Raw genomic sequence first — 21,227 nt, forward strand, 5'->3', positions numbered from 1 at the left:
CATACTTCTTTTAAATCACGCTTGAAATGAAAGAACATTTACAACAGAAACTCCTCTTGAATGATATTTTCTGTAGAAATTCGGATAATTAAACAATATAATAAAATAAGTTTTGTTTATGGATTAATTACTTACTTTTATCTCGAGTTTCATTTTTGGCTCCTGGACAAGTCAAGTCCAGTGAAGAAGGGAACCCGAATCCGTTCGTCTCGAGCATCGCTGACGGTTCGTGATCTACGCAATTTAATCAGTTCGTAGCTCGTAGCGAGTCACTCTCACAGGTGAGGCGCCTCCATTCATCCATCCATCGCCGAGATGGTCGACTCCATTCAAAAGCCACAGCTCTGAAGATATGGCTGGCACCGGCCCAGCCGACTGACTGGGAACGAAACCGAGACTCTCCCACCCACTCCAAAAAGTCGCTGCAGGCCGAAGTTGGTTCGCACCATTCGCTCTTTCTCGCTCGCTTTACCAATACGCACGCAGTCCATGTCACAACGTTGGGCCATGGCGGGTATCGATGTTTATAAAATACACTTTTCGATTTAGTCCCTAGTTCGCATAGTTTGTGTCAATATCGCTGTTTTTCACGCTCGTCCGTGCTCCATTCGAGTTTTTATTTCCAAGTAACCATTCGGTGAACTATCGAGTGCTGTGTGTGTGGCTAGCCTACAAGGAAGCGAAATCTGGCAGTGCTGCAACATCGCATGTTGGTTGCATTCTACCACGGATATTTGAGAATTTTGATTATTGAATATACTGTGATAGGGATGATTTGAATCCTTTTGGAAATCGAATAAAGTCTGCTAAACAGAAGAAATAAATAACGCTAGTGTACGCTTGATCATATCAAGATCAGCCAAAAGTTCCGTGAAAGTGACAATTAAATTAATATCCAGTCACAAAAGATTGGTTTTCAGTGAATTAGGAATAAATCGGCTGCGCCAACAATCGACTCGTGTGCACAGAAGACTGCAATGGGAAAATAAGCGACGAACCTGATTTCTCTTTTCTCCTCATAACTTTTCGCCACAACTCAGTCACTTTTTCATATTTATGTGCTTGTGAAACTACCAAACCAACTCGGCGCTTGCTAACGTTTCACATTTGGAAGCATCTTCGCATTTCGCATGCACCCGTGAATCGTGTTTATTTCTATATTATCTTTACTAATGAATTAAAAAAATACTTTAATAACTTCGCACGGTTGCCTCTTACCTGTCAGCTTCGAATGGAAAAAGCTTCATAATTGAAAGTCTCTCGTTTCCACATCCAAGCAGGCTACGGGGCCCATGGGTGCGGTTTTCAAGTTTGCATTCAGCGAATTTCCCAACCCGACCTAAACCGACAGCATCCATCGTTGCATGCCCAGTGCATTTCTCTTGCACAGAGTGCTACTTTCCCGCAGTTGTTTAGTCAATGTTGCCGAGCCCATCGGTTCGCAGGAAATAAAATAAAGTCTCGTCCGACTAAGCCGGAAGTATGCGTGTGTGTGCCAGTTTAATTTTCCAGGAAGCTGAACGAATATCTTTTTCATCGCATTTCATTTTTTTTTCAACAGTAGTGTAGTTTTTCTTCGGCACGTCGTGTTCCTTTTCGCCGTTCAAGGGCCAGTAAAGGTCCGACCGAGAGAAATAGTGGATTGATTTAATTGAGTTACCCCAAGGGTTTGGTGAAAACCAGTGCGTTAGTTTTAAGCAGTAAAAAAAATAAACCACAAACTTACGTGAAGGACCTTTCATCATCACCTACGCTGAGAGATCGGAAGTGAACGCATACAGCTTTCAAAATGGTAAGTCTTAATTGGCTATGTTTTTTTTTTTTGGAAATAACCGTTGCTGTGTTCAATTGTTATTTACGATCAGGGTTCCTGGGGTCGTAGAAGGGTAACAGTGAGTTTTGGAGCCTTTCACTTAGCTGTGATTTTTTTTTTTGGCATAGACGATGGCCTGAAGAGGCTCAAGGTGGGTAAATGGAAAGGAAAAGAGTCATTATTCTGAATGGTCAAATATGGTTCTTTAACGACGGCAATTTTGTAATTAGGAACCGTTTTGGCCGGAGATGGAACCGAAGTTTTTTTTTCTTAGATGTGCCAATTAAAAATGGTGTAGATTTCATGTGTACGAAACTGAAAGTAATGGAAAACATCGAAAGCCACCCGAAATTGATTGAAAGCGTGGAGGGAATGTGTTTCTTTCGGGTTTCAAGCTCCTAATTATTTAGGTTTTAGTAGAGGAAACACACAATTAGTAGCTTTTGATCCGAAAAAAGAAGTCAAAAGTGAAGATCGATTTAGTGTAATTATTTCTGGCAATGATGGCCTCATGACTGAATTTTCAAGTAGCTGAATTTGCTTGTTATACTTTCTAATTTCTTATGAACCTGGAACGTTACGATCAGGATATCTTCTACTAATTGATTTAATTTTTTTTTTTGGAACAATTTCAACGACAAAAAAAATATACTGAAAACTGAAACTCTGATTGAGTTCCGTAATTTATTTGGTTTCGAGTCTTAGTATAAATTAAAAATCTAAAAAGCTTCTTTTTAGTTCTTCTATTTATCCCTGGACAGATACATATTTCGTCAACCGCTTGGAGGCTTCTGTTGTGTCTAAATCTAAATTCTGATTCAGACATCTAATACGCCCACAGATTGCAGATTGTTTCAGACTACTTTATTAAAAAATGCAAAAGTCTTGAACATAAAACACCATGTAGATGACCTTCAGTTTTGAACAGACCTCGCAACCAACTCAAAACGAACAGGTCAATTCCACGGCTAGTGCTACAATCCTACTACCACTAAGGACCCTTCCAGATTAGGGTTCTGTACACTAAGAATCGGCTGCAAAGTCTGTTGAAACAGAAAGGCCAAATTCCACAAAAAGAGTGTAATGCCAAGAGTTTGCTTCTCGCTATAAATGACGGTTTGAAGTTAAAAAAAACACGCTTTTTACTTTTGCTCCGGAAGTCGGATTCGAAAAACAGTCATTGTCAGTCTGTAAGACCGTGAGACCTTTCATTTGTGTTTTCAGTTTTTGAAAGTCGACTCAGCCGTCTCTGAGAAAATGAAGAGAGTTCTGTTTTGGAGTGTTGACCACTATTTCCGCTTATTACTGAACTGGGATTCATTAAAGTTGAAATCGTTTTGTCTGTACAATTAACATAAACATAAAGTTTTGAGTCTAACTTAAATTATGGGTTCCAATTTCATACACATTTCACCCTGTAATTTCGGAACTGGAAGTCAGATCCGGACAAAATTCTACATCAACTTATGGGACTACAATGCCTTTCATTTGAATCTAAGTTCGTGAAAATCGGTTCAGTCGTTTCTGAGAAATTGGAGTGATTTCCGGTTTGTAATATACTTCCAGAACCGGGAGCGAAGATCCGGAATACCCGAAATCTTTTTTTTTTTTGTTTCAATTATAGAGGTTTTATCCTCAAGTTCATTCGCCTTTTCGGACCAGAAAAGTTTTCTGACCAGACCTGCCAACTACTAGTAGTTGATTCGATAGTCGATGTAATATTCTTCATAGATATCGGTAAGTGAACAATTCATGAAACAGTTGAAGAATTGCACGGTAAGTTGAAAGTGTTTTGCTCGATACTTCAGTGTCATGTATACGACCACGCTCTTGAAATTTAAATTTTTGTACTTATCAACCTGTAGCTCCGGAAACAGAAATCATTTCCGCCGAAAATTCAATAGGTTCCTATGAGTTTGTAAGAATGTTAATTTGATTCAAAAGTATTGCAATGTTGCTCAAGCGGTCTCTGAGAAGATCGAATGCACTTAAAAAAAATGTTTGCACTTTTCGTCACGTTACTCCAGAACCGGAGGACGAATCCGGATGAAATTTAATAGCAGGCTATGGCACCTACAGACCTTTCATCCGGAAGATTCAGCCATCTTCGAGAAAATCTAGTGCTCATTTTTACCCACTCAGTTCAAACGTCGGATTTCACAGTGAGTTAATAGCCTTTTTATATGGGAAAGGAAACAACGTGATTAAATAATTTTATCGACTATTTAAAATTTGCGGAAGTACATTTTGTTGAAGATTTCATATTATTATTCGGCAACATGGTCCCATAGCTCGCTATTGAATCTTATTTGTATTCGACTTCCAGTTTCGGAATTACAAAGCAATATGTGCAAATTTATGAGAAAATGCGCACTCAATTTTATTGGAAATTCACTAATCGATGTTTACAAACTGAATTGCAAATAAAAGGTCTTGAAACTTTCTAAAAAGTCCCCGAAAAGTGGATCCAGATCCGACTTCCGGTTCCGGTATTAGAGCGCGATTTTTTTCATTTTCATTTTATTAAGCGAAGGTGCAATTTTTTTTTAAACTTTATGGTAAATTCATTTAGTTGGCAAACCTTGTTAGTTAGTGGATATGTAAATCTACTTTGAGACTACTAGTCTCCGGTTTCCGCTTTCGGAAGCACCGATAATAGTGAAGAAAAGCTTCAAAACCGGAATCAACTTCGATTTTTTAGCAATGGTTAAACCGATTTTCACCAATCATGATTGTAATTAAAGCTCTCAGTGTTTTAACAGATACTGTGTATTTCATCCAGATCTCACTTCCGGTTCCGAAATTATAGAGTGTCCAAACTTTGAAACTGTCATACAAAATGATGCGAAACCGGTACGCATCGGTACGTGCTGGTACGGAATATGAAAATGCCACCGTCTAGCACACAGCGTGCTTTGTTCAATTTTGTATAGCGTGCAAGGTTGCCACATTTAAATCTATAGTAACTTAAAAAAACTGTTTACAAATGGTTATGGTTATTTATACCCAAAAAAAGTTTGAAAAACATCTTTAACGGATCTTTTGGTGATGATAATAATATGAGGAAGACATCAATTTAAAAGATTCTTTAGTATGAAATCAAGAAGTATTGAACACCTAGAACAAACTACCGTACGTGTCTCGCTACCAAATCTATCGCTATACATCTGTTGTATATATTTAAGGCCTAATAGTGACCCAGATTTTTACAGTTCTCACACCTCTGCAGTTCAGCAAGTCCTTGACATTGCGAATAGTATGGACCGTGTACTCGTTTTAGGTGATTATAATCTTCCTCATCTGCGATGGACTTTTGATCATGATCTAAAATCTTATCTACCTGAAAACGCTACATCTGAACAAGAAATATCACTAATAGTACTGTTGTTGTACCGTTGAATTCCACTATGTTATATCACGTCATTACACTCTCACAAAGTCACTATTTTCACAGTCACTATTTTTCCGAAAGTGTATAAAACGTTATAATACAGATACGTATTTCGGAGTGCTATTTGCATCCTTCTTCAGTGTATCGGTTTTATAAGTTTATTGAAAGAATGCTGCAATGAAGTTCCTTTTATACAAACGTAAGTAGGTAGAAACGTAAGTAGGTAAACCACAAAATGAAAGGTAAAAACAGGTAACAGAAAACTGGAAGAGTTAAGTGTTTTCTATGTTTGTTTTTATCTTGGATATGGGTAGTAACTGGAAAAGCCAAGAAGATCTATTCCCTTGGTCTCGGTTTAATAAAGAGATGGAGTTATTTTTGAAAATTTCTAAACTTTCTGCTGAATCTAATTTCCATGGATTGGAAATTTGTCTTAAGATTTTTATGTCATTAGTAGAGAGTTCATGATCTTCAAAAAAGGCATGTTCTGCTACTTTTGACTTGAAGTGATGTGGTAGTCCCTTTTCCAATTCTTTGGATGCTTTCGCTATTTCTGAGATATGTTCCTTGAAACGAATGTCCAGTGTTCTCTTTGTTTGTCCGATGTATATTTTATCGCAATGAGGACACGAGATTTTGTATACCCCAGACTTTTTCAAATTCTCTGTAGGATCTTTTGTAGAACCTAGTAGAGTTTTCAATTGGTAGTTCATACTGCTGAACACTAAATCTAAACCAAATTTTCTTAGTTTTGATTTTAGTGGGTGTGAAATGTTTTGATTGAAGTCCACTGATATTCTTTTAAAATTTTCAGAAGGGGGGGTCAAAGTTGTAAGTGATTGTTTTTTCAACAGTCTTAATTTTTTATCGAAGATGGTTTGAATTGTATGCTCTGGATATCCATTGAACTTTCCAATTTCGAAAATAAAGTTTTTCTCTTTTATCGCAGCATCTTTTCTAAGGGGCAAAGATAGCATTCTGTGAATCATATGGTGGAATGCTGCCATTTTGTGTTGATGGGGATGATTAGAAGTATTTGGTATGACACGGTCCGTATTGGTTGGCTTCCTATATATTTCGAAAGTTAAGGATTTTGCTTCCCGGACAATAAGAATGTCCAAGAAAGGTAAACTGTTGTCTTTCTCTTCCTCATAGGTGAATTTAATATTTTTATGTAAATTATTAATTATTTCTAAAAAGTTCGATAAATCGTTGCGTTTGATGATGCAAAATATATCATCTACGTATCTCCACCAGCGATTAGGTAATAATCCCTGCTTATTTAGAAGTTCTTCAAGGTTTGCCATGAATAATTCACATAAAAACGGGGAGAGTGGATTGCCCATTGGTGCCCCTTGTAATTGTTTATAAAATTCCCCTCTGAATTTGAAATAATTTACATCCATGCAAAGCCGAGTTAGAGTAAGATAAGACCGTACTTTGCATTTCCATAAACTACTACTATTTTGTTGAAGTAACCAATCTTCCAACAGATTGATTGAGTCCTTCACTGGGACACTTGGGAATAAGGCGGTTACATCGAAAGATACCATCATTTCGTCATCTTTGATATCGCCTGAATTCTGAAGTTGAGTAACGAATGTCTGTGTGTTAGGAACTGATTTACTGAAGAATTTTTTTGGCATAGATTGGAATTCTTTTACTAGCCATTTGGATATTTTTTGAGTTGGGGCCCCTACTGAAGAAATGATTTCCCTTATTTCGTTACCAGGTTTATGAACCTTTGGTAGTCCTTTTATTTTGGATAAAGAAGGGTTAGAAACTTTGAGACTACTGAGATTGATATCGAAGTTTGGGTTGCATTCATGAAGAGTTTTATCTACTTTTTTAATAATATCTGGAAGGGGGTCGGCTCTTTGTTTCCTATAAGGGCCGTCATTGATTTTTTTAATTATCAGATTATCATAATCTTCTTTGTCCATAATTACCACTTTGTTTCCCTTATCAGCCTTAACATAAAATACAGGCTTTTCCCGCAATTGTTTCACTATTTCTTTATCACCCATATTTTGTTGATTTTTCAGTGAGGTATTTTTAATGATATCAGCTACAATAGTTCTGGCATCATTAATTTGAGAAAAAGAAAGATTACAGTTATTTAGGCCTGTTTCTACGTCTATAATAACTTGTTCGAGATTTACTTTAGAAGAAATTGCATAATTTAACCCAAGATTGAGAAGTTTTGTTTGTTCGTTGGTAAAATTCTGAGATGACCGATTGATTAGGAAGTCTTCTGAAAACTGTATTGGAGGTTTTGGGGGGCGGCGTGCGGAATTTTTGAAACGTAAATTTTCGAATTTCTTGTGAAGGAGAATTCGTTTTCGCTCAGATTCGCAGTGTTCTGCAAATTTAACTTTGCTTAGGAAAATTTCGAAACCTTGGGGATATTGTTTCGCTAATTTTAAATGAAGATTATAACATTCCAAAGTTTTCACGTTCAGAATGCTAAACAATTTTTTAGTTTTCTCTTTCAGAATTTCGTGTTGAATTTTATTTTGAATATTTTTAGAAAAAGATCTCCCACCCTTTACCTTGCAGCATGTGGGAGTTAATCCAAATCTACTGCATTTTTTCAAAAATGCAATGTCTCTCGATATTCCCACAATTTTCTTTCTTAACTTAATAAACCTATTAGGCTCACTTGGCTTGGTAACCATTGTCACTAAATTTTTGTTTGAGCTGTTAGTAGAATGTTGTCACTAATAGTACTGTTGTTGTACCGTTGAATTCCACTATGTTATATCACGTCATTACACTCTCACAAAGTCACTATTTTCACAGTCACTATTTGTGGGAATATCGAGAGACATTGCATTTTTGAAAAAATGCAGTAGATTTGGATTAACTCCCACATGCTGCAAGGTAAAGGGTGGGAGATCTTTTTCTAAAAATATTCAAAATAAAATTCAACACGAAATTCTGAAAGAGAAAACTAAAAAATTGTTTAGCATTCTGAACGTGAAAACTTTGGAATGTTATAATCTTCATTTAAAATTAGCGAAACAATATCCCCAAGGTTTCGAAATTTTCCTAAGCAAAGTTAAATTTGCAGAACACTGCGAATCTGAGCGAAAACGAATTCTCCTTCACAAGAAATTCGAAAATTTACGTTTCAAAAATTCCGCACGCCGCCCCCCAAAACCTCCAATACAGTTTTCAGAAGACTTCCTAATCAATCGGTCATCTCAGAATTTTACCAACGAACAAACAAAACTTCTCAATCTTGGGTTAAATTATGCAATTTCTTCTAAAGTAAATCTCGAACAAGTTATTATAGACGTAGAAACAGGCCTAAATAACTGTAATCTTTCTTTTTCTCAAATTAATGATGCCAGAACTATTGTAGCTGATATCATTAAAAATACCTCACTGAAAAATCAACAAAATATGGGTGATAAAGAAATAGTGAAACAATTGCGGGAAAAGCCTGTATTTTATGTTAAGGCTGATAAGGGAAACAAAGTGGTAATTATGGACAAAGAAGATTATGATAATCTGATAATTAAAAAAATCAATGACGGCCCTTATAGGAAACAAAGAGCCGACCCCCTTCCAGATATTATTAAAAAAGTAGATAAAACTCTTCATGAATGCAACCCAAACTTCGATATCAATCTCAGTAGTCTCAAAGTTTCTAACCCTTCTTTATCCAAAATAAAAGGACTACCAAAGGTTCATAAACCTGGTAACGAAATAAGGGAAATCATTTCTTCAGTAGGGGCCCCAACTCAAAAAATATCCAAATGGCTAGTAAAAGAATTCCAATCTATGCCAAAAAAATTCTTCAGTAAATCAGTTCCTAACACACAGACATTCGTTACTCAACTTCAGAATTCAGGCGATATCAAAGATGACGAAATGATGGTATCTTTCGATGTAACCGCCTTATTCCCAAGTGTCCCAGTGAAGGACTCAATCAATCTGTTGGAAGATTGGTTACTTCAACAAAATAGTAGTAGTTTATGGAAATGCAAAGTACGGTCTTATCTTACTCTAACTCGGCTTTGCATGGATGTAAATTATTTCAAATTCAGAGGGGAATTTTATAAACAATTACAAGGGGCACCAATGGGCAATCCACTCTCCCCGTTTTTATGTGAATTATTCATGGCAAACCTTGAAGAACTTCTAAATAAGCAGGGATTATTACCTAATCGCTGGTGGAGATACGTAGATGATATATTTTGCATCATCAAACGCAACGATTTATCGAACTTTTTAGAAATAATTAATAATTTACATAAAAATATTAAATTCACCTATGAGGAAGAGAAAGACAACAGTTTACCTTTCTTGGACATTCTTATTGTCCGGGAAGCAAAATCCTTAACTTTCGAAATATATAGGAAGCCAACCAATACGGACCGTGTCATACCAAATACTTCTAATCATCCCCATCAACACAAAATGGCAGCATTCCACCATATGATTCACAGAATGCTATCTTTGCCCCTTAGAAAAGATGCTGCGATAAAAGAGAAAAACTTTATTTTCGAAATTGGAAAGTTCAATGGATATCCAGAGCATACAATTCAAACCATCTTCGATAAAAAATTAAGACTGTTGAAAAAACAATCACTTACAACTTTGACCCCCCCTTCTGAAAATTTTAAAAGAATATCAGTGGACTTCAATCAAAACATTTCACACCCACTAAAATCAAAACTAAGAAAATTTGGTTTAGATTTAGTGTTCAGCAGTATGAACTACCAATTGAAAACTCTACTAGGTTCTACAAAAGATCCTACAGAGAATTTGAAAAAGTCTGGGGTATACAAAATCTCGTGTCCTCATTGCGATAAAATATACATCGGACAAACAAAGAGAACACTGGACATTCGTTTCAAGGAACATATCTCAGAAATAGCGAAAGCATCCAAAGAATTGGAAAAGGGACTACCACATCACTTCAAGTCAAAAGTAGCAGAACATGCCTTTTTTGAAGATCATGAACTCTCTACTAATGACATAAAAATCTTAAGACAAATTTCCAATCCATGGAAATTAGATTCAGCAGAAAGTTTAGAAATTTTCAAAAATAACTCCATCTCTTTATTAAACCGAGACCAAGGGAATAGATCTTCTTGGCTTTTCCAGTTACTACCCATATCCAAGATAAAAACAAACATAGAAAACACTTAACTCTTCCAGTTTTCTGTTACCTGTTTTTACCTTTCATTTTGTGGTTTACCTACTTACGTTTCTACCTACTTACGTTTGTATAAAAGGAACTTCATTGCAGCATTCTTTCAATAAACTTATAAAACCGATACACTGAAGAAGGATGCAAATAGCACTCCGAAATACGTATCTGTATTATAACGTTTTATACACTTTCGGAAAAATAGTGACTGTGAAAATAGTGACTTTGTGAGAGTGTAATGACGTGATATAACATAGTGGAATTCAACGGTACAACAACAGTACTATTAGTGACAACATTCTACTAACAGCTCAAACAAAAATTTAGCAAGAAATATCGATTATGGAAACGATGATAGCAGGAGGTCTTTACCAAATCTGCTCACTTTCGAATATGAATGGACGAATCCTGGATTTAGCATTTGTTAATAACACGGATTTTGTAGAATTATTTGAGGCTCCGACATCCATACTTAAAGTCGACCCCCACCATAAACCTTTTGATTTAAGGTATGAAAAGCATCTGAATGAGAATATTGTTTTCTCTGAAACTTACGACGATCTCGACTTTGATTTTAATCGTTGCGATATGGATGATATATCAGCAGATATCGAAGCTGTCAATTGGCAAGCTATGCTTGGTGGTAACGATTTGGACCATGCGGTTTCATTGTTTTATGATACAATACATAGAATTTTACATAGCAGAGTTCCTAAAAAACGAGTTAGAAACAAAGTGGATTACAAGTTTCCATGGTGGAATGCAAGGCTTGGCCGTATGCGCAACGTGCTACGAAAACAACGCAAACACTATTATCGTTACAAGACTGAAGACAACAAAATTGTTCTTCGACAATTTGAACTGCAATATGAAACCGCTAGAAATAATGCCTTCCGTGATTATCTTAACCGTATCGAGAATAGTCTTCGAAATAATCCCTCAACTTTCTGGACATATGTAAAGAGCAGGAAACGTTCTGGTGGCATTCCCGTGAATGTTTTTCTCAAAGATGTAAGCGCTCACTCTGCATCTGAGGCCGTTAATTTATTTGCCGATTATTTCCGTGGTGTATTCAACAGTTCCTCTGTCAATCCGTCGCAGGAATATATTGACAGTTTGGAATCGTACAGTGTTAACCTACCTCTCTTGAATATAAGTGAAACTGAAGTCATGGAAGCACTATCCAGTTTAGATTCAACGAAAGGTCCAGGACCGGATCGTCTACCGCCAGTGTTTTTAAAACGTTGTGCCTGATCATTAGCTGTACCAGTTAATATGATTTTCAACCGATCAATAATCGAACATACTTTTCCTAGTGCTTGGAAAGTCGCTGCTATAGTTCCAATACATAAGAATGGAAACACTCATAGTATTGAAAATTACAGAGGGATCTCGATTTTGAACTGTCTAGCTAAAGTACTGGAAAAATTTGTTTACGACGCGATGTACTCTAAAGCGTCTCAAATCATTGCTGATTGTCAACACGGGTTTTTGAAAAAACGATCAACAACGTCGAATTTGTTATCATACACAAACAGCTTGATTCCCACCATCGAGAAACACCAACAAATTGATGCGATATATTTCGACTTTTCTAAAGCATTCGATAAAGTACCACATAATGTTGTCATCCTAAAGTTGCAACGACTTGGATTCCCCCCATGGTTAACTAGATGGCTGGATTCATATCTTTCTGGTCGATCCGCTTTCGTCAAGATTGATACCATACTTTCAAATAAGCTCGAAATACCTACTGGTGTTCCTCAAGGAAGTCACCTGGGACCGCTAATATTTATTTTATTCATAAACGATCTTTGTAATCGCATAAAGTCTGGAAAATTGTTCTATGCTGATGATCTGAAGATTTTTCGCTCAATCGTCTCGAATCTCGACTCCGTAGTACTTCAAGAAGACGTAGCAAATATCGAAAAATGGTGTTTGTTGAATGGTATGCTGCTTAACACTAGTGAATGTAAGATGATAAGCTTCAGACGTTCGCTAGTTTTGCGCTGCTTCGAATATACTCTTCGAGGGCATATCATCGAAAGAGTAGACTCTATTCGTGATTTAGGCGTAATATTCGACAGCAAACTTAGCTTCACGGCCCATATTGCATCAACTACGGCTAAGGCATTTGCAACGTTGGGTTTTCTGAAACGAAATACCGCTGATTTTAATGATTTCTACACACTAAAAGTTCTCTACTGCACCCTAATTCGAAGTATTTTGGAATATGCTGTACAAGTGTGGGCGCCGTATCACGACGTGCAAAGCTACCGATTGGAACGCGTCCAAAAATGCTTTGTTCGTTTCGCACTAAGGAAACTACAATGGAACGACCAATTCAATCTGCCACCGTACATCGATAGATGCAAACTTCTAGACCTACCAACATTGGAATCCCGTCGTACTTTTTTACAAAGAATGTTTATCTATGACATGCTATCGAATAACATTGACTGTACTGATATCTTAGCCAGCATCAATGTATATGTTCCTGCTCGTGTTATGAGAACCCGCAATTTTTTTATGATACCTAGACATCGTACAGTATATGGACAAAACAACCCGGTGGATAGATGCTGTAGAAAATTTAATGAGACTTTCCATCTTTTTGATTTTAATTTAACTAAATCTAGTTATAAGTTAGCGATAAGACACTTTTAATCAGTTTAGACAAACATTTATACATTACGTTAAGAAATATCTGTACGGTACTTTCCGAAGATTCAACAAATAAACAAACAAACAAAAAAGTAGGCTTCCAGGGTATTTTTCCGAAGAATATTTTTTCACTTTGAGGAAAATTTAAAAAAAATCATTCTTATTCTACTATTTGATTTGTTTACTATTTTGTCATAGATGCTACAAAATAGTAACGAACATAGATACAAGTGTTTCGGTCGGCTTTTGGCAACCTTCATCAGTTTATTTTTTTATATCGTTTATTTTCTCCGGCTTTAACCTTTTCGTGTGTTGAATCAATTTTGGGAGATTTTTCCGGATGTCGGGACTAGATGAAAATCACGAGTACTCTACATGACTACAAAATCTTTCACTTCAAGTTTAGTTTAAAAAAAATCGGTTCAGCCATCTCCAATAAACTGAGGACCGGTATAACTGAAGTGAGATTATTTAGACATTTGCCAACAAGATCCACTCACTAGAGTAATTTGTGAACAATTTTCAACAACGTTTGGATTTATTTATGAATTGTTTTGTTGTTTTTGAGACAAAAAAGTGAAAACTGATTGAGTAAAAATTTATTTTAATTTTTTAAAGCAAACTCACCAGATGAACATAATGTTAATGTTAATGATTTTGGTGAAATGATTCGATGTTTGCATGTTTGCAAACTTTCCTTCGCAAATTTCGTATGTATTTCGCCAATTTATTCAGTGCCTAGGTTTTTATTCATATTGTGTATTTGTGAAGTTTGTAAGTTTTCTAACTGCTGCCGACTTAAATCACATACACCCCCGATCAAAAGTTTAAGCCCACGCTCTTTCGTTCTTACGTTCTCATTTTTGTATTTTTAGAAACATTGCAATTTAATAGCAATTTATTGCGTTGAATAACCTTCTTCATGTAGTGGTGATGATCATTGCTCGTGTCTCTACACTTAGCTCTGTTTTTCGACCCATTTCTCTACTAATGAAACTTAATCGTGAATATCTCTTGTTGTACTTAATTCAACAACATAATATTTTCTACAAGCTATCGGAAATATGATCAGGGATTTGTAAGTAAATTTTCCACAGTGTGAGATTCCAAAAAAAATAACTCAATAACAAAGTTTTTCAAAACTTTTGGAAACAATGAGGAAAACTCATCACGCTTGCTTGCCTTTTTCGCACCCGGACGACGGTCTCGAGCAAAGCAAATAGTCGCCTTAATAAACAGCTACCAAAACAGATTCTCTTTGTGGTATAAAGCATCAAACGCTCAGGTTACGCTATCACTCGCTTGTAAAGCCTCATTTGAATTGAATTCTAAAACTTAATTGACTGAATTGAATCATGATATGAATTCTAGATCTGGATTTTGGATCGAAATTTTAGATCTGAACTAGAATTTGGAAACTGACTACAGAACCTGATTTTAATTCCTGGTTCCAGTTTCTGAGTTCATTACCCTTATTCAGATTACGCATGCTGGAATTGAACTCAGGAACTTGGGTTCTGAAACAAGACTTTGAAACTGGATTCTGTGCTTAAAGTCGCAATTCAAATTCAGTATTCAGTTCTAGAATTAAATTTGGATTCTGAATTGTGAATATGAGTTCACTTCCAGAATTCTAAAGCTAAATTAATGAACTGAATTCTTGCACTGAATTCGGAGCTGTTCCGAATTCAGTTTCAGTCGTATTTCAATATTCTAACTTGATCAAAAAGTTCCCGAAATTTATTTAGAAATTTAAAAATACAAGATTATTCATCAAAATCGACCGCTTCAAAGCAATCTCCATCGACTGGAACACACTTATGCCAGCGCCTGATCTAATGCTCGAAACATTTTTTATATTCAGTTTTTGGTATGGCCATCAGAGCCATCTGCGATTTTTCTATAATCTCATCTCGGATGCTGAAACGCGTTATCCGTGAACCACCGAGTTCACCTGATTTGGCTCCCTGCGACTTTTTCCTGTCGGTCGACTCAAGAAACCGAAGAAGTCAAGAATGTTAGTTAAAGTTTCGATGTACATCTTTAAAAGATATACCAATCTTATCGTATTCATTTAAAAAACATGGACTAACTTGTAATGGTGATTAAAAACACAAAACACTGGAACTGATTTTCACGTAATTCTATAAATTTAAGTCTTCCAGAAACGCTTAGCCGGTTTGCCAGCCCGACTCGACTAATCGCTTCACTTACGACGTAGTTGTGCACCTTGAGAAAAGTTCATAGATTCCGAAATGTCATAAGTGAAGTATGAAATCGTTTCCGCTGTTACGCTTAAAAATTACAAAGCCAATAAATCCAATGCTCTTTAAAAGTTCTTAGGCATTGCTTACTGTTTCCTGATCTGTCAATCAATCTTCGCATCGTGTTTCCAAGAATACCAGTTAGGAGCAGCATATGAACATGACATGACTTGGAAAGTTTATTTAAACGATTTTCAACATTCCATTTGAAACACTGTAAGCTGTTCAGTTGTTTGGCCTGAAAATGACTTTAAATTAGGTGAAATTTTCTGATTCACTGCACGCCGCATTTTCCTTGCATCAAAATTGCACCGGCAAATAACACCAGCCGAACCCGAACAAATAGGTGGCAATGTTTTATTTTTCTTTTTCTTTCGCGAAACATCATTTGTCTCTAAAACCTGTGCTGGACTGTGTCTGTCGCCGGCGGCAGTTCTCTGCTCGTTTACGCTACCAATTTCAATTTACATAATCCGTTGTCTCGAATCGCGCAATCGCAAACGAACGCTCGGGCTTCGGGGCCTATCACCACGGGGACTGACTGTGGCCGCGGTAACGGTTACCTTGAGCTATGGGACACGACGCCGTTCTTGGTGCTTTTGTGCAACACGAAACCAAACAGCGACAGTGTGGTGGGAGGGGCCACGCCACGACTCGATCGGCATTCTATCGATACAGTTTTCCGCTTTGATTTTACTGATTACCGTAGGTTGCCGGTCAATTCTGAGCGCGAGTTCTCGATTGCAAAAACAGCGGTGCTTGGTATGCATGGCGGATGTCGGTCTGTTTCTGGTGAAGTGATTTGTATTCTAGGCGATTCCTATTTTTTTCGGAGAAATTATGTCAACCGAGTTCGAAAAACTTACAACAAAGCTGATACGTTGACGGCACCACATGACACGCATCAGCTGAAAAGATGGGATTCATGCGTCGGCGCCGTTTAAATGCACAGAGCACTCGTTGATCTGTTTTCTTGAAGGGCAACGCTTCATGGTCCTATGAAAGCATGTAATTTAAAAATATTGACGACATGACCGCATAAAATTTGACTTTTCTAACAAGAATCGATCACGTGAGCGTGAGCTCTTTTGACTATACCAAATAAGTAGTAATTGAGATCCCAAAACAGAAAGAGACGACTACACATCAAATCAATCCAATCTAAGTTCAAACTGTTCTTTAACACTGGAATGCCCAAAGAAGTCATTTCGACTGCTTTTCGATTCCAATTAGAAAAACAAAATGTACACAATGGCACAGTTGCTTAAAATTTTGTGGCTTTTTGCAGAACGTTATTTGACTGTAAATTATACATAAGACTTTAAATAATATGAAAATTATGAAAAAGTTTATTTAAATAAATTTCTTTACATATTAGTTATTTTATCACAGTTTTTTTTTACTTTCTCTCTTCCAGTCATTCTGACTGCTTTTGAGCATCTTTAAATTCTGGACTTTCTAGTGTGAAACACTGTTAAACACTAGAAAGCCCGGAATTGAGTATTGCCCAAAAGCAGTTAAAATGATTGGAAGAGAGAAAGATGATGATGATAAGGAATGTATTCAATAAAAATGTCACAAAAATCAAACCGATTATCGGATTTTGATAAAATTCGTTTCTATCAAATTTCATGAAAATTCGATAATCGTGAGTGTGAGCTATGATTTACAATTTTTACAATTTCATTTCCCTTCTCAAGTGACCATACCTTTATTTAACCACCGTCCATCGAATTATGCCCAAACGATTTTCCAAGTGTTTTTGTTGCTATAATCCAAACTTTCTTCAACTCCAATTCTGTTTTAATAGCTTTGGGTTGTACTAAAAAAACCTTTTATCTTAGTTACCGAGCAAATTTCGGTGAATTTGAAGGGTCCTTACCATTGAACACAAAATTAGTTCCGTTGGCTTGTTAGCACTTCAGCACATTGCAAACATAGTGGCAAGATGCTAGATTAGGCTGAAGCCACTCTTTCGTAATAATCGCACCCTTCATTGTTCCGGAAGTGATGAAGGTTTCCCAGATAGAAATGATTTGCAAGCCAATAACAAATTTTATTAATAAAACCAAATATCTCAATGATAGAAATTAACATAATTTAGTTTGAAATATGATTTAAAATATCAAAAATCAAGTCTGCATGAGAAAGTAGCAGCATTGTAATATCAAACCAGGAACAAAATATTTATAGAAGACGAACTTTTCACTTATTTTATGTTCTAGTATTCGGAATAGTATGAGTATTTCTTTCATCTGATTCTTATTTAACTGTATTTTATTTGAAAGTAAAACCATTTAATCGATTGTACTTAAACAAATTGGCATACCTCATCAATAACGAATACATTTGTAATAACTAGTTTTGATGCTAAACAAATATTGTACAATTTCTAGATTCCAATATCATTGACAGCACAGAAACATCAACACAAGATATGATGGAAAAATTTGTTATTATTTTGATCTTAGTTTGCTATTTACATCTACCCGGGATATTTCATTACATACGTAAACTGCCTGCAAATCAGAAACTTTGCATATTTCAATAAATTTTTCTTTCGACGGTTTTCCGAAACATCGAACTTAGACTTGGTAAAGGAATATATTTGCCCATGTAGATGACGGAAGTTGGTCTCGACGTATTTTTCGTCATGCATCACGATGGTACAGGATTTGGTGAACAACTGCGTGGAAAGTTTCCGGGCGCGGGGTTTTACAGTGATGGTTCACTTTTCATTCAGGTTTGAAGCTTTTGGAAACTTGTAAATATGTATGTAATTCAGCACGCTTCATGATTCACTGTACAACACCGACTGACACCTTGGACTTTGTAGGGATATCTCGAATTGACATGTTTGGACGGTTCTTGAACTGTTTCAGTACTTTTTTGGTCATTTATCTGTGCCTTGGACCACTTTACGATCACTTACTTCCATTTTTCGGACATTCAGACGATGCTGGAAGGTTCTCATCACATGATGCGACACCTTTTTGTTTCAAAAATGACGATTTAGCAGCATATTTTCAGTTCATCTTTTTTGTGTAGGGTTCAACTACTGAAATCATCTGTTGGAAAATTTCTTACATAAGTCTTAAATAAGTTTTAGCTGTTGCATTTTTCATATAGAATGGTTATGCGATCACTATGAAAACCGACTTTACAACCGAGTATCATCTACCATTCTACTCAGTTCATCGGAATCAAAAAATGTCTGTGTGTGTATGTTTGTATTTAAGTGTGTATGCGATAATTTTTATTTGATCTATTGAGTGCACTCAATATTCTCGTAAACTTCTCAACCGATTTTCATAAACTTGAGACCTTTACTCCCCGGTTTCCTGTTCCGAAAGCGCCGATAGTAGTGAAGACACGTTTTACAAATGGAACTCATTTCTCAACAACGATTAAACCAATTTTAACAAATCTTGATTCAAATTAGAAATCTCACTGTCTTAAAATATACTGCACAAATTCATCCAGATCCAACGTCCGGCTCCAAAGTTATATGGCGATGAGTGTCAGAACTTTCAACCGCCATACAAAACGACGATGCAAAGCCGGTACGCATCGGCACGTACTGGTACGCAGAAATGGCATTTCACTAGAGTGATACACCAGGGCGTAGTTTTCAATTAAACACTGCGGATACATTTGCTCCGCTCCACACAAAGAGGAAAGCGCACTTCTTCTCAGTGTCCAGACAGACAGACTTTGAGTGCGTGCTTGTGTTGAAAGAAGCTGGGGCGAGAGAATAACATTCTCTTCGCACGAATCACTCTCACGTGCTCCCGCCTAAATACACCCTAGTGATCACTGGCGCGTGATGATGAGCGAACACTTCTGTGAACTTCAATTAATAGAGAGTAGATCTGGTCTTGCTATGAAAAATTTGCAATGAAAACTGAAAATTTAACGATAAATTGTTTTATTTTGCTGATTTTGCGTGCCCCACGCTTCTTCTACGCAAACCATACACCAGAGTGCTCACCGGCGTGTACACCTCTGTGAAAGTATCTGCATCCACCTCAGAGAATTTATAAGCTAATGCTCTAGCACTTTGGTGTGATTCAGTGGAAGAGGTAAAAGGAAATAAACAAACGCACTCATGATGCGTGTACACTTTATACAACAATGGTGTAGGTATATGTGAAAGAGAAGAGCTCTCGTTGAAGTTGTCAGTGCGTGGGAGAAATTTTGCTTGCTCTTCGTCATACAGAGGAGATGGACATCTCTGTTGGTACGGAAGAAGAAAACACCACCGCCTTTGTGGACGGTGCACACAGCGTACCTTGTTCAATATCGTATAGCATGCAGGGTTTGCGTATTAATCTATTTTTTCAAGAGAAAAATCTGTAAAACTGCATCGGGAGATCAAAATTCTGTATTAAAATTTTGAGTATGAAAATCATAAGAAATTTAAGCGCAACGAAATGAAAAAGTCATGAAATCGAATCTGAAAATGACAGCTACACACCTAGAAAAAATCGTGTAAATTTACGTCTTCTGAGACCAACATATACAAGCGTCAAAATTAACTAAATTTTTCAGTAAATATAACTTATATTTAATTCATTCTGACATACTTTTAAGAGCTAAAACATGTAAATTTACGCGTTTGCTTGAAAAATGGGTGTTTTGTAAAATTCATTCGTTTCACGGATTACGTTCTATGAATTGTGTCATATGTAGATTTGCGTCACCTGTAAACTTCATAATTTTTTGCTGTGTACTCTTTGTTTAGAAGCTCGAGCTGTGTAATATATGTGTGTATGTATGCATGTGTGTGTATGTTTCAAATAACGTCCCTTATTTTTCTCGGAGATGGCTTGACCGATTTTCACAAAATTAGTCTTATGGTCCCATAGGTTTTATTGAATTTCATCCGGATCCGACTTCCGGTAATACCCCGGTAATACGACATTACTCACAGAAATCTATAGAAATGTTTAGCTTTTATCTCTCTTGAATCAAACATTCAATTTAAGAAGAAGAACGCGAGACTTGGCCATAATAAATGATTAGATGGATTCCAATTGTTGAAATTTATTTGAACTCAATGTTCATTATTTCGTTCAATAAGTTCGTCTTTCGCCTCAACAAACAGCTCGACATCATTGTGGCATAGATTCCACGAGGTTAGAAGTTCCAAATAAACTTCCTTTGTAAATATTCCATCGATAAACTCGAGCACACCGGGACCAGACAATGCCATCCAACCCCAACTTAAGAGACTTCATGAAAATTTCAATAGATTTTAATACGAATTACTAAGGTACTGATATTGCTGTAAATCAAAACTCCGCCATTGTTTACTGTAGGTTTCAAACACTGCTTTTTCGGATCTTATCCTGACCATCTTCATTCGACGTGCGATATCATCAGAACCAAATAGCATTATTACAGTTTCGTCTGACCAAAAAATTTGTTTCCAGTCGTCCATTGGCCACGAGATATGATCTTGAGTCCATTTCGAAATTTGATGAAATTTGGGATAAGAGCATACATCAGTTACTGGCCTTGAACTAAGTGAATTCTATATCGTCGAAACATTTGAAAACGTCTACAGCAGGGCAAAGCTAGGAACTTTGAATTTGAAAAACTGTTAGGTTTTTTATAAGAAAATAAAACTTTGAAGTTCTTGATCAATTGATTTCGTCACTAAAAAATCGATTCGAAAATTATTCTGCTCAATTTTTTAAATGTTTGGAAAAATTTGCAGGTCAGCCAGCAGATATAGATGGAATTTTTTTTTTTTTATTCAATAATATAATATAATATTAAGGCACACTGCTTAAGCTCTAAGATGCCAAGGGTATTTACTAATCTTAATTATCGTCTAACTTAAAACTAGAGTAGTATCATTATGTAATATAGTATCTGGCGATCGGTAGTGGCCGGTGAATTGAATTTAGGATGAGATGATTCCAG

At 36.4% G+C, this 21,227-nt stretch overlaps 1 protein-coding gene across 4 annotated transcripts in view; it reads left to right on the forward strand.

The window, feature by feature from the left end:
- Window positions 1–495: 495 nt before the first annotated feature.
- LOC131434537 (probable chitinase 10) overlaps window positions 496–21,227 on the forward strand; it is a 156,390-nt gene continuing 135,658 nt past the window's right edge. Inside the window, exons 1-2 of one of the 4 annotated variants that reach the window (XM_058601297.1) lie at window positions 496–626; window positions 1,562–1,792. In XM_058601297.1, the coding sequence (XP_058457280.1) occupies window positions 1,790–1,792 (3 nt within the window). In that variant the 5' untranslated portion in view covers window positions 496–626; window positions 1,562–1,789. Of the gene's footprint in view, window positions 710–738; window positions 1,489–1,561; window positions 1,793–21,227 lie in introns of those variants that run through there. The other 3 variants (XM_058601296.1, XM_058601299.1, XM_058601298.1) reach the window with 3 other exon arrangements.

Source organism: Malaya genurostris, chromosome 3 (genome assembly GCF_030247185.1).
Source record: "Malaya genurostris strain Urasoe2022 chromosome 3, Malgen_1.1, whole genome shotgun sequence".
Lineage (NCBI taxonomy): Eukaryota > Metazoa > Arthropoda > Insecta > Diptera > Culicidae > Malaya > Malaya genurostris.